This window comes from Danio aesculapii, chromosome 15, assembly GCF_903798145.1.
Source record: "Danio aesculapii chromosome 15, fDanAes4.1, whole genome shotgun sequence".
Taxonomy (NCBI): Eukaryota; Metazoa; Chordata; class Actinopteri; order Cypriniformes; family Danionidae; genus Danio; species Danio aesculapii.
Genome location: NC_079449.1, coordinates 1,457,871 through 1,472,870, shown reverse-complemented (window position 1 = coordinate 1,472,870; position 15,000 = coordinate 1,457,871). Strand labels below are relative to the sequence as shown.

General features: G+C 36.6%; 1 protein-coding gene across 1 annotated transcript in view; it reads left to right on the top strand.

Moving 5' to 3' along the window:
• igsf11 (immunoglobulin superfamily member 11) overlaps positions 1-15,000 on the top strand; it is a 165,757-nt gene that overhangs the window by 122,370 nt on the left and 28,387 nt on the right. The window contains exon 2 of the mRNA XM_056473353.1: positions 4,848-5,011. Within this exon, the coding sequence (XP_056329328.1) occupies positions 4,848-5,011 (164 nt within the window). The remainder of the gene's footprint in view (positions 1-4,847; positions 5,012-15,000) is intronic.

Genomic DNA, 15,000 nt, shown 5'->3' with positions numbered 1-15,000 from the left:
GCTGCATATTTTCTGTGCTCATTTTCTGTATGCACTTTGTTTCTAGCTGCATATTTTTTATATGTGCATTTTTTGTTCTTTTTTTGTATAAATATTCATATTTTCTAGATGCATATTTTCTGTGCTCATTTTCTGTATGCACTTTGTTTCTAGCTGCATATTTTTTATATGTGCATTTTTTGTTCTTTTTTTGTATAAATATTCATATTTTCTAGATGCATATTTTCTATATGGACATTTTCTATACTCAATTTCTGAATGCACTTATTTTCTTCATCTGCATTTTCTATACTCATTTTCTGAATGCACTTATTTTCTTCATCTGCATATTCTGTGCTCATTTTTTTTGTGTTCATGCATATTTTCTAGATGCATATTTTCTGTATTCAGATTTTCTTCATGTCAATGTTCTAGGCTAATTTGTGGCGCATATAATCTGTTTCCACATGGACTGGATGCACAATTTCTGTGCATTGTTTTGTATGAATATCCATTTTCTTTTTCTGGATTTGTTTACATGCACATAATTATGTGCTGCTTTGTTTGCTTTTCTGCGTGTGCATTTTCTGTGTGCATTTTATGGTTGCAGACTTTTCTCATTTACTCATATTGTTTTTTAGGTTTGGTATATCTGTATTCATATTTCCTCAATACATATATTCTGGATACACATTACATTTTCTGTATGCACATTCACAGTATATAAGATTAACTTATCTTCATACACGTTTCTGTGTGCAGTTTCTATATTTGCATTTATATTATGCACATTTAGTTTCTCATTGAACTATGAACAGAATATGCATCATTGCATACAAAATTACATGCAACTTAAAAAGCCTTTGAAATGCACACGCTGTACAGAATAAATAATGTGCATGTTTGTAGTTGATCAGTCTTTGTGATGGACTAGAGAGAATACTGTATTCTGAAGGGCTTTGCACGCTACTGTGTGTTAAACAGGGATTACAACACGATCCGCCTCAATGGGAAAACAACACTGAGCATGTGCTCGTGTGCATGGATGAATCATTTCTGTATCCACTTAACTTGGAGACAATTAGCATCTGTGAAATTCATTTAGAATCACTTTCAGTCTACACTGCAGTGCACTCGACCTGACCTTCAGACAATGTAACACTGTTTACTACATTTACAGTATATATCCAATATGTTAATTTAGTAAACATTGTTACAGTTCTAAACACTTCTAAATCTACATTAAAAGTCTGAAGTAATATTAACAGATTAATTAACCCTAGTAATTAATCTTGTTGTAATATACATTCAGAAATCATATACACTCACCGGCCACTTTATTAGGTACACCTTACTAGTACCGTGTTGTACCCCCTTTTGTCTTCAGAACTGCCTTAATCCTTTATGGCATAGATTCAGCAGGGTACTGGAAATATTCCTCAGAGATTTTGGTTCAGACATCGGTTGCCTGTTGCCTTTCTATCAGCTGGAACCAGTCTGGCCATTCTTCACTGACCTCTGACATCATCAAGGCATTTGAGCCCACAGAACTGCGGCTCACTGGATATTTCCTCTTTGTCGGACCATTCTCTGTAAACCCTAGAGATGGTTGTGCGTGAAAATCCCAGTAGATCAGCAGTTTCTGAAATACTCAGATCAGCCCGTCTGGCACCAACAACCATGCCACGTTCAGCGTCACTTAAATCCCCTTTCTTTCCCATTCTGATGCTCAGTTTGAACTGCAGCAGATCGTCTTGACCATGTCTACATGCCCAAATGCAGTGAGCTGCTGCCATGTGATTGGCTGATTAGAATTTTGAGTTAACAAGCAGTTGGACAGGTGTACCTAATAAAGTGGCCGGTGAGTGTACGGTAACTTTGTAAATACAGTAAATATCGTATGCATTGTCGGATGTTGTCATAAATGCTTAAAAATCCACATTAAAAGTTTGAATTATTTTAATTACTAATTTGATTACTGATTATAGTATTAACAGGTTAATTAATGTAAATAATTAACCTTGTTGTAACCAAATAAACACTGATATTTTAATAGTTAAAAAGACTATATTCACAAAATAAACATTGATTCATTGATTCCTGATCCATGACATTTCTTCAACCTGTAAAGACAGAAATGTAACTGATGGAACATGCAGAATACCTATGCAGGGGGAGTTAGGAGTATAATGTGCAGTTTGGAGCCCATCTGGCCACTGTCACTTTTGTGCAGCTGGTGAGTGTCTGATTTCCTCCCACATGATTGGCCGGATGATAATCATGTGATATTGTGTTAACGAAGCTTGCAAAGCATGAGGTTCGTCTCACTTAATTAAAGCCATTGTGCTGTTCATGCACATTAATCCAATCAAAGTCATCAAGGAGGACGTCCTTTTATAAAAGCAAACAATAGCATCATAAACAGCATTAAATATACAGCGGTACACCTGGTGAAATGGGTTTTCTGGATGATCTGTTTGATTGCGGTTGATAATGAGTCTGAGTTCAGATAACAGCCGCGGTCCTCAGAGGATGTAACCCACTTTCAGATGTTTAATGTGTTTAGCTCATGCAAACACAAGCCCTGGTTGTGGATCATTTGACATGGGGATTGTGTTTGACCTAATCACACCAGCACAACAGGATGAGGCGTTTTTCAGCTGGTATTTATGTGCTTATTTATTGGAAAGTATTGTCACATTGAAACTACATTGCAAATTAAACATTGGATCATGTTGCAGAATGCAAGAAAATGATATTTGACATTTAATGTAATCATGTAACATCAGACAATGTAACAATGTACCATCAAACAATGTAACATCTTAAGATGTAATGCGAAACAATGGAACATTAAACAATGTAACATCTTAAGATGTAATGCGAAACAATGGAACATTAAACAATGTAACATCTTAAGATGTAATGCGAAACAATGGAACATTAAACAATGTAACATCTTAAGATGTAATGCGAAACAATGGAACATTAAACAATGTAACATCTTAAGATGTAATGCGAAACAATGGAACATTAAACAATGTAACATCTTAAGATGTAATGCGAAACAATGGAACTTTAAACAATGTAACATCTTAAGATGTAATGCGAAACAATGGAACATTAAACAATGTAACATCTTAAGATGTAATGCGAAACAATGGAACATTAAACAATGTAACATCTTAAGATGTAATGCGAGAAAATGGAACATTAAACAATGTAACATCTTAAGATGTAATGCGAGAAAATGGAACATTAAACAATGTAACATCTTAAGATGTAATGCGAAACAATGGAACTTTAAACAATGTAACATCTTAAGATGTAATGCGAAACAATGGAACTTTAAACAATGTAACATCTTAAGATGTAATGCGAAACAATGGAACTTTAAACAATGTAACATCCGAAAGATGTAATGCGAAACAATGGAACATTAAACAATGTAACATCTTAAGATGTAATGCGAAACAATGGAACATTAAACAATGTAACATCTTAAGACAATGTAACAATGTATCATCAAACAATAAAACATCTTACAATGTTATGTGAAACAATGTAACATCAGATAATAAATCATAAAACAATGTGAAGTCTTACTATATAATGCGAGACCAGGTTACATCAGACAATGTAGCAACATAACATCAAACAATGTAACAAATTACAATGTAATGTGAGAGAGTGTAACAATTCAACATCAGACAATGTAAAAATAGATCAAACAATGTTACATATCACAATAATGTAACAACAATATTACAACAATGACAATATAATGACGTATTATCAAAGTAACATCTTACAATGAAATGCAAGACAATGTAACAATGTATCAATATAAGTGTGTGTGTACGTATCATCAAACTATGGAACATCTTATGATATAACGCAAGACAATGCAACAATTTAACATCAGACAGTTTAACGATGTATCATCAAACAATGAAACGTCTCACAATGTTAACATTAGACAATGGATCATTAAACACTGCAGAGCCTGTTTGATCTAAACACAGCGGTTTATCAATCACTAATATTCTATTTATTATATACATATGCATCTGTCTTTATAAATGTAGTCCTCTCTCTTACTCTCACACACACACACACACACACACACATACACGCACACACTTTGCATAATTTCCATGAACATGTTCAAGTAGCTGTAAAAAAACACAGACAACTGTGCGTTTATTTATAGGTATTATTTTCAAATATCATCCAGCATGTTTTAGAGAGAAACTCTAATCTCTCTTAGTTTTTTTCAGTGTTTACTTTATTAGATATAAAAATGTTTAATTAAGTGATTTAAATTAATTAAATTTGTGTATATTTACATAGCAAAACATTTTTAGGTGTAATTGTAACTAATCATTTTCCTTCAGCTTAGTCCTTTATTCATCAGGGGTCGCCACAGCGGAATGAACCGCCAACTAATCCAGCATATGTTTTACACAGCAGAAGCCCTTCCAGCCGCAACCCAGTACTGGAAAACACCCATACACCCTCATTCACACACACACACACACTCATACTCTAAGGCCAATTTAGTTTATTCAGTTCCCCTATAGCACATGTGTTTGGACTGTGGGGGAAACCGGAGCACCCAGAGGAAACCCACGCCAACACGGGGAGAACATGCAAACTCCACACAGAAATGCCAACTGGTCTAGCCGGGACTCGAACCAGTGACCTTCTTGCTGTGAGACCACAGTGCTAACCACTGAGCCACCGTGCCACCCTGTAATTGTAACTATGCTCCATGTAACTGTGTGTTGTAACCTGTTGCCATTGTGCGGACTTTTTCCCCCCATGCATTTTATTTGACCACGTGCATGTGTGTGTTTTCTCTGCAGTGTGTGTGTATGCGCTGGAAGTGACGGTCAGTCAGAGCAGTGTCCAGGTGGCCAGAGGTCAGGCGGCCGTCTTGCCCTGTACTTTCAGCACCAGCGCCGCTCTCAATAATCTCTACATCATATGGATGGTCACACCGCTGGCCAACGCCAACCAGCCGGAGCAGGTGAGAAAACACACTAGCACACACACTGACAAAGTATAAAAACACACTGTTCATTTCCCTCACTATCAACGCAAAATTGTACAGTATTTCATCCACGCTGAACTAAACCCACACACTCTTCCACACACAACCTCGCTTTCTGTACATTATTATTGTTTTATTTGTTCCTCTCTTTACCTCCTCCTTTCTGAATTCAGAACACCAATACACAATTTAGAGATGTACATTCAATACCCATAACACTCACACACTAACACCTCACATAATTACATACACACACTACCTGACAATCTTGTGTCCTGTCCAAGATTTAGGAACAGCAAATAATAACTTGACTTCTAGTTGATCATTTGGTATCAGAATTTGTTTATATGAAAGGTAAGATGACACTTATTTGAGCACAATAAAATCTGATCATGCCTTGATTATTAATGATTTCATTAGGACAGTAAGGTCTGACTCTGCTTAGACTAAAGTCTCATCACTGAACCTTCAATAATGTCCAGTATAGAATATGTGCTCATGCTGCAGTGGAAACAGAATGAATATTGTGTCTGACTCCATCATGAGCTTGGAGGACTGCATCCATACATCTCTGAATGACTCAAATCACTGATTAATAAAGTCATCTGGAATGGCAAAGAAAGCCTTCTTGCAGGACTCCCAGAGTTCATCAAGAGTCTTTGTGTTCATCTTCAATGCCTCCTCCTCCATCTTACCCCAGACATGCTCAATAATGTTCATGTCTGGTGACTGGGCTGGCCAATCCTGGAGCACCTTGACCTTCTTTGCTTTCAGGAGCTTTGATGTGGAGGCTGAAGTATGAGAAGGAGCGCTATCCTGCTGGAGAATTGTCCCTCTCCTGTGGTTTGTAATGTAATGGGCAGCACAAATGTCTTGATACCTCAGGCTGTTGATGTTGATCATCCACTCTGCAGATCTCTTGCACACCCCCATACTGAATGTAACCCAAACCATGATTTTTCCTTCACCAAACTTGACTGATTTCTATGAGAATCTTGGCTCCATGTGGGTTCCAGTAGGTCTTCTGCAGTATTAGTGATGATTGGGATGCAGATCAACAGATGATTCATTGGAAAAATCAACCTTCTGCCACTTGATCCAAATGATCAACTAGAAGTCAAGTTATTATTTGAGACTTTTGTCAGGTAGTGTATATATTTAATCTCAGTTTGTGCTTTTGTTTTGTTTTTTCGAGTTTCTGGTTAATCCTGCTCTACGTACATCGTCTTTGTTGAAAAGCAATAATAATTAAAGAGAAAGCAGACCACATGCAGACACACTGAACATGACACGAATGCCTTCAGGGCCAATTTTTTGCAGTGAAACAATAGTCAGCGGGGAAACAATTTCAGAAAGTGCTTGATTATGTCCATAAGGATTAACCTTCCCAATGCATTCACAATCTGCATGCAGCCGTGCATTCTCCAGGTCAGCTCAATGTAAGCTTCATATATTAATGCTTTTCAACCTAAACCGTACTGCATCTAATGAATAACATCTTATCTGATGAACATTTATCTGATATTATATACATTTGCATTTGTACATGAAGTAGATTGAAGCTTGTGTGATTGAGGAAAAATCTAATTTTATTAATCAATAATTCAATATTTGTGAGAATTGTTGAAATGATCAAATTTATTGGAACATATAAAATGAGAATTACCAATATGAGCTACTTAATTTGATTTAATTAAGGCCAGTTGGCGTTTCTGTGTGGAGTTTGCATGTTCTCCCCCTGTTGGCGAGGGTTGTCTCCGGGTGCTCCGGGTGTTTCCCCCACAGTCCAAACTAGGGCTGTGCGATTTGAGGAAAATATCTAATTGCGATATTTTTGACAGATATTGCGATTTCGATTTGATTTGCGGTTTAATTTTGTAGTCAAGCTTCAGCTCAATAGTCTGTATCATAGCTTCTTACTTCTAAAATGCAGTGAGTTACTTAACAAAAGGAACTGAAGTGATGTTAACATTTATTATAAGCTTGTTTTTTAATATTCAGAAATGAAACAAACACTCATTTTTCTCTAGAGCAAACAGTAAACACAAATAAACTGACCTTACCTTTCTGTAAACAAGTTGAACTTAAATTAGGGAGATAGTTTAGCTTATTATACGAACATAATAATAATTATAAAAAATACAGAACAATCAGCAAACTAATATAGCTGATTAGAGCCTTTCTGTAGCTTATATTGTCTAAAACAAAATAACTATCACAGATGCTACACAAATATCATGACGTTAAATGTACAGCTGTGGGACTCCAAAATGGCTAAAGCAGATGCATTTAGGTGAGTTTTTAAATCCCTCTTTGGTCACTGCATTAAAAGGCACCGTGTCTTTAGTGAGTTTGTGCGTTATGCCATTAGTTATCTCCTGGATAGAGTTGCACCAGCTGTTCGTAAGTTCTTTCTTAAACTGGAAGGTAAAGTCCACACCATAGACTGTAAATGATATGGACGTAGTATCTGTGACGTCACCCATAGGTTTCTGAAGAGCGCAAATGAAGCTACAAGTAGGCGCAGCCAACCGTCGCCATTTTGTTCGCGCGTCATCACACCGACGGCAGGATACCAAACAAGGGCAAAGAGATTCTGGAGGGCATTACAGCTCTAAAGAGCATTATAAATCATAAATGATCTTAAATAAAACAAATACATTTATAGAGATGGTATACAAGTATAGAATTTCACTCACCTGGGAAACGAGGCCACGTGAATGGTTTTTGAGCACAATTAAGTGCACACAGCATGTTATAGTATCTCATAATTGCAGGAAATAATTCCAAAAGGCAACTGACTGTGTAAAGAAACATTAACCAAAACAAAAATGCGATGTATATGCCGAGTGCATCGGCTAATTAGCCGTAATTAGCTCAGGTGACGAGACAGTGAGCAGCGAGACCTAGCTGTCACTCAAGTGGCCACGCCCTTAATTATGCAGACTTAATATAACTTAATTAAAACGAAACGGATGAGTTATAAAAAAATTCACCCCCCTCACAGTTGTCATGAAGGGTAATATTACTATATACACCAAAGCCATCTTTTGTACCAGGCTGTAAGCATGTTTTTATCAGCTGTAAAAAGGGCCAATTTACCACTGCAGTCAGAAATGATCTGGACTTCCTGGAGCCAACCCCCAGAGGCGAGTCGATGAATTGCAGTTATAGTTACTTCCGTATTGGCTTCCCGAGGGAGAGTGGGAGGTTGCCGCTTGGTCCACACTAGGGGCTTTGTAGCTACTAGCTAGTTTGTAACTAAATTTGTTAACATATTCTTAAAGCAAACCGTAGTTAGTGGGTCGTAAGCTCTCCGTAAAGTCATGTGTATAGTCGCATTGAATGATGTAATATCCAATAAGTAGGCCCACACGGAATCAGCGCGCACAGAATTCCACAGATTTTTAGTCCATTATTAATTCTGTTTATTTACTTGAGTAAATGTGTGTAAATCTATATTTATTCAGTTTTTAAATTAATTTCAGTAATATTATTGACTAATATGAATATGTTCATCTGATTTATGTACAATACAGTGTGTACAGTAATACCTTCTGTCTTTTAGTAAAGATATTATATGAGAGACTTGCTTTGTTTACCCAATAAAGAATCTAATTGGATTTGCATTTTAAACATTAAACACAAGTTAAAAAGAGATTATTTTTTTATTTCACATATTAAGTTTTAGTTATGATACTCCCTAAATAATTCAGCAGAAATCTGCAGATTTTTACCAAAATTCTCCACAGAAATAGCAAAAAACATCCACAGATTCCGTCTGGCCCTACCAATAAGAGGCATTTAAGTCATTAAACTGCTTTAAAATTCTGCAACTAATGCATCTATATAGAACTGTCCTATATAAATGAGATGACAATGCACATACCTGTATCGTGAGCTGTGAATGCACTCAAAATACACATGAAGTTATCAAAACATTCAACTTTCATTTTTTGTGTCTTTGAAACCAAATTATTCCCATATTACTGATGTCCTGTTTTTCTTTGATATTATTCATCTATTAATGCTTCTGAAGCGTTCTGAAGCATAATCCCACTCGTTCGCTTTCCTGTTTGTTTTATTGTGGGCGTTCTGCATAGGTTGATTGCGCGATTCTGATTGGGCAGAATTTAAGCGTGCTCACTCAGTTGGCTATTAGACTGTCACACATTGACACCATGCATGCGTTTGCTCTGGGCGGGGGAAATTAAATAATATATAATCCATATTGCAGCCTCTTGTGATTAGCTAATTGCGATTTGATTTCGATTAATTGCACAGCCTTGTCCAAACACGTGCTAAAGGGGAATTGTAGAATCTGAATTGGCTGTAGTGTATATGTGTGTGTGTGAATGAGTGTGTATGGGTGTTTCCCAGTACTGTGTTGTGGCTGGAAGGGCATCCGCTGTGTAAGACATATGCTGGAATAGTTGGTGGTTCATTCCACTGTGGCGACCCCTGATAAATAAGGGACTAAGCTGAAGGAAAATGAATGAATCCATTGGTAAGGCTAACTGTATAATAAAAGTAAAGTAATATTATTAATTAACATTATTTTTCAAGCAAAAACCCTTTCAACACAGTCATTTTCTTGCATGTGCGTCAATCAGAAATCTCCCATCATGCACCTGTTTTCATGTCAGTGCAACCATTATGCAACATCTAAGTGGTACAGTACTATTTTACAGAGCTAGATTGCTCCAATCATAATCATAATTCTGCTCAAATTAGACGCCTTCATTGATTTTAGTTTTGCTGCTCGTGACATTGATTTAGGCTTAAACGCTGTGTTTTTCACATTTCATGGTTTCTAATTTTAGTACATTCATTTTTCTGCATCTCGAGGCTCTCTTTTAAGACAGCATGTGACTGTGGGCTTCCTGTAGAGCTTTTGCACCTTCCCTGTGTTCATTAGCAGACTGAAAAAAAGCTGAAGAGAAGGGCAGAAATCAGCAATGCTGAGCCTATGATTTATTTAAACACGACCGTTATTTGACTTTGTGCACGGATCAGTGGCCTGCAAACACACACACACGCACACACACAAACACACACACACACACACATCAAAAACAACCTTCACACACATCCACATGTTTACTGCTGCAGTCTGTTTGCACAAATGGCAAGTAAACATATAAGATCAAGAGAAACGACAAACCAGGGTCACGGCACCAGAAAATGGCTGTAATTATTTTTATAATATTTATTTTTTTATTATTTCTTTATGTTCTTTATGTATTTTTATTTCTTTAGAGAAATAAAAGCTATAAAATGTTATTTTAGTATTATTTATGCAAGTTTAAGGTATTTTAAATTATTTGAACAAATAAGATCTATAGAAACGACAAATCCGGGTCACGGCACCAGAAAATGGCCGTAATTATTTTCACAGGCTCTCCTAATGATTGTTTGTTTACATTTACTGTATGTGAATATAATCAAGCAGCACATTCATTATTATCAGACTAACGAGACTTACCTCGTTGAAAATGCTTAATTATATGCGAGGAAAGTGAATTTTCAGGGAGTTAATTAGAGAAGTGCTAATTAGAGAACGTCACGTGTTGCTGATTTAACACATGAAAGGTTTTTTTAATTCGTTTTTTTATTATGAATGTTTAGTTTTTCAAATATTTAATAATGCAATTAAAGCACCTTTAATTTATATTACTTAAAAATGAGTTTTTCTAGTATTGTGTTTTTGTCATTTGTATGTTTTTAGGGTTTTAAAGTTGTATGTTTTAAATCATTAATTTGGTTGTGTGTTTGTGTTTTACTGTTAGCGTAATTCTTTAAAGAAATAAAAGTAAACAGTGTTATTTTAGTCGTTTTTATGAACTATTGAAGTATTTTAAATTATTTGAACAAATGAGAAAGAGAAAATACAAATCTGGGTCACGGCACCAGAAAATGGCAGAAATTATTTTTTATTTCTTTATGTTGTTTATGTATTTTTATTTCTGTAGAGAAATTATTATATTATTTATGCAAGTTTAAAGTATTTGAAATTATTTGAACAAATAAGATCTATAGAAACGACAAATCCGGGTCACGGCACCAGAAAATGGCCGTAATTATTTTTACAGGCTGTCCTAATGTTTTTTTCATTTACACTTGCTGTATGTGAATATAATCAAGCAGCACATTCATTATTATCAGACTAATGAGACTTACCTCGTTAAAATGCTTAATTACATTTTGCAAACTAATTGGAGAAGTGTTGAAACATATATAATCAGGACATAAATAATCAGAATTTTACAATTGACCATTTATTTTTACATTTTTTTCTTTCTGTGAATGTTTAGTTTTTCAAATACTTTAAACATGTAATATTAGCGTTTTTTATTTATATGACTTTTAGTTTTTATAATGTTGCTGTTTTTGTCATTCTTGAGTATTCATTTTTAAGGTATTATAAAGTATTCATTCTGTTGTGCATTGTATGTTTTGTTGTTAGCGTAATTCTTTAGAGAAATAAAAGAATAACAATGTTATTTTAGTATTATTTACACATGATTACAGTATTTATAATAATTCGAACTAATAAGCTCAAAAGAAACAACAAATCCGGGTCACGGCACCAGAAAATGTCCATAATTATTTTCACAGGCTCTCCTAATGATTGTTTATGCCTGCTGTATGTGAATATAATCAAGCAGCACATTCATTATTATCAGACTAACGAGAATTACCACTCAAAATTACTCATTGAAATACATTGCTTACTCATCGCTTAAAAACATGCAAGGAAGTTTATTTTTCCTAAAGCTAATTAGAAACATGCTGAAATGTGTTTTTCCAGCGCACAGAACGTGTTCGTTATTCAGAGGTAGAGCTGATTTTACAATTCAGTCATTTTTTGTGAATTTTTTGTTTTTTAAAAACTTTAATAATTTAATATTTTTTTATTTATATTAAATAGTTGTTTTATGTAATTTAGTTGTTTTTGTAATTTTTGTGTTTTTAAAATTGTTTTAGTTTTTAAAGTATTTTAAAGTATTAATTATTATAATTATATGTTTTGTTGTTTGCCTAATTCTCATGGGTTGCATAATCCCAGCCCGCGGGCCATTTGCACCCCTTCCTCCTCCTCCCTCGGGCCCGCAACTGACGTCAAAAATATAACAAGATTCGACGCCCAAAACATGTATTTCTGGATTACTACTATTGTCGTGCAGTCGCATCTAGCCACTTGTGGTTTTGACCCCCCCACCTACTGGACATTTAAAGTACTGCACTATATGTCCGGGTAACTTTCGGTTTCTTTCAGCGTGCGGTCGAAGGTAACGCTCATGCAGATTGTTTCTGGGGCTGATTGAAACGTTGAAATATATGTACGTAAGTGCTCTGTTTTTACTAAAGCTCTATTTTAGAGCAGAGTAGAGTCATCTAACCAATCAGAGAAGAACATGGCTATATATCTGACCAATCCGAGCAGAACATGGCTATCTGACTAATCAGAGGAGAGTAGAGCCTTCTTGCCAATCAAAGCAAAGTAGAGCTTTCTGACCAATCAGAGAAAAACATGGTTATGTATCTGACCATACAGAGCAGAACAGGGCCATCTGACCAATCAGAGCAGAGTCATCTGACCAATCAGAACAGAACATAGGTATATATCTGACCAATCAGTGCAGAATATGGCCAGCTGACCAATTAAAACAGTAGCGCTTTCGGACCAATAAGAGCAGAACATGGCTATGTATCTGACCACTCAGAGCATAGTCGAGTCATATGACCAATCAGAGCAGAACATGGGTATATATCTAACCAATCGGAGCAGAACATGGCTGTCTATCTGACCAATCAGAGAAGAACAGGGCCATCTGACCAATTAAAGCCCGCAACTGACGTCAAAAGCATGTATTTCTGGATCACTACTATTGTCATGCAGTCACGTCTAGCCACTTGTGGTTTTGACCCCACCCCCACCCCCTCCCCCTTTCAACGTGCGGTCGAAGGTAACGCTCATGCAGATTATTTCTGGGGCTGATGTAAACGTTGAAATATATGTACGTCAGTGCTCTGTTTTTACTAAAGCTCTATTTTTGAAAATATTCAAGGGTCGTTTGATTATAATTCACACACATCTCCATGGCTTACACGTTATACTGGTGGTGTAAATATGATCATTTCGCTAATATTCGATTCAAATGGTCTCATTTAATAGATTTTACTCATATGCATGTTAAGATTTGTATAAAAAATGCGCATTAGTCAAATTTGACTGCTGGCTGAATTGATCATGTTAAAGTAAAAGTGAATATGTATATATATATATATATATATTTCCCTCTTTGTTGTAGTTTTACAAAAAAAAAAAAGGCCGACCCAACCCCATCCCCCAGCAGTAACTTTGGCCCAGTTGAACATTCTTTCCCAGTCCGCCCCGCCCCGCCCCGCTACATATGAGTGTGTGATTGAGTGTGTGAATGAGTGTGTGTGGATGTTTCCCAATGATGGGTTGCAGCTGGAAGGGCATCAGCTGTGTAAAACATATGCTGGGTAAGTTGGCGGTTCATTCTGCTGTGGTGACTCCAGATTAATAAAGGGACTAAGCTGAAAAGAAAATGAGTGTAAAGGACGTTAAGAGAGACTGAATCTAAATGTTGTCAGACGTTTTAAAGCAGCATAAAGGGGCACTTTTAAATGATATGAGAGTTGGATGTTAAGTGTGTGTAGTGTGTTGTGAATGTAGGAAGACTTCGTGATGTGTTGTGTAGTTGTGTCCTCTGGGTAGCGTGTTCAAGCACATGTGAGTCTCGCACTGGTTTTGATGCTGTTCTCAAACGTGGACTTCTGTAAAGCCGCAAACACAGAGCGCAGGTTCATCGCCTCGGCCTTCCATTCCAGCTGATTTATTTTCATGAATGACTGCAGGCCCATTCACCTGCTACACACACACACACACACATTCATATATACACACACACAAATATTCATATACACAAACACTCGCTCTCACATATATGCACTCTCAGATATACACACTCTCACACACACACAGACACACTCTAATACACACACTCACTCACGCAGAGACTTATACACACAAACTCGCACACTCTGACAAACATACTTACACACAAACACATACAAATGCGCACATTCATTCACGCACACACTTATACACACACACTTACACACACACGCTTATAACTCTGTGAAGATTACACACAAACACATACACACACATATAATTCTGTGAAAATCAAAGAAAAAGACAAAGACACACACACACGCACACACACACACACACACACACACACACACACACACACACACACACACACACCTGCCCCCAACTGTTTCAACCCAACATGCACAACAAATGAATCTTCTGCACTAATTAACCCAGAGCTGCAGAGGCCAGAACACAACAGCTGCTCGTTACACAAGTACTGCACACACACACACACACACACACACACACACACACACACACACAGCATAAATAAAAAAATCACACACGCACATGCTATCTGAAACATTTAAGAGTTTACAATGTTTTCTCATTAGCATAATAGTACCATCTGACCAATCAGAACACAGTAGAGCCATCTGACCAATCAGAGCAGAACATGGCTATCTATCTGACCAAACAGAGAACAACAGGGCCATCTGACCAATCAGAGAAGAGTAGAGTAGAGCTTTCTAACCAATCAGAGCAGAACATGGCTATCTATCTGACCAATCAGAGAACAACAGGGCCATCTGACCAATCAGAGAAGAGTAAAGTAGAGCTTCCTAACCAATCAGAGCAGAACATGGCTATCTATCTGACCAATCAGAGCAGAACAGGGCCATCCGATCAATCAGAGCAGAGTAGAGCCATCTGACCAATCAGAGAAGAGTAGTGTAGAGCTTTCTAACCAACCAGAGCAGAACATGGCTATCTATCTGACCAATCAGAGCAGAACAGGGCCATCCGATCAATCAGAGCAGAGTAGAGCCAT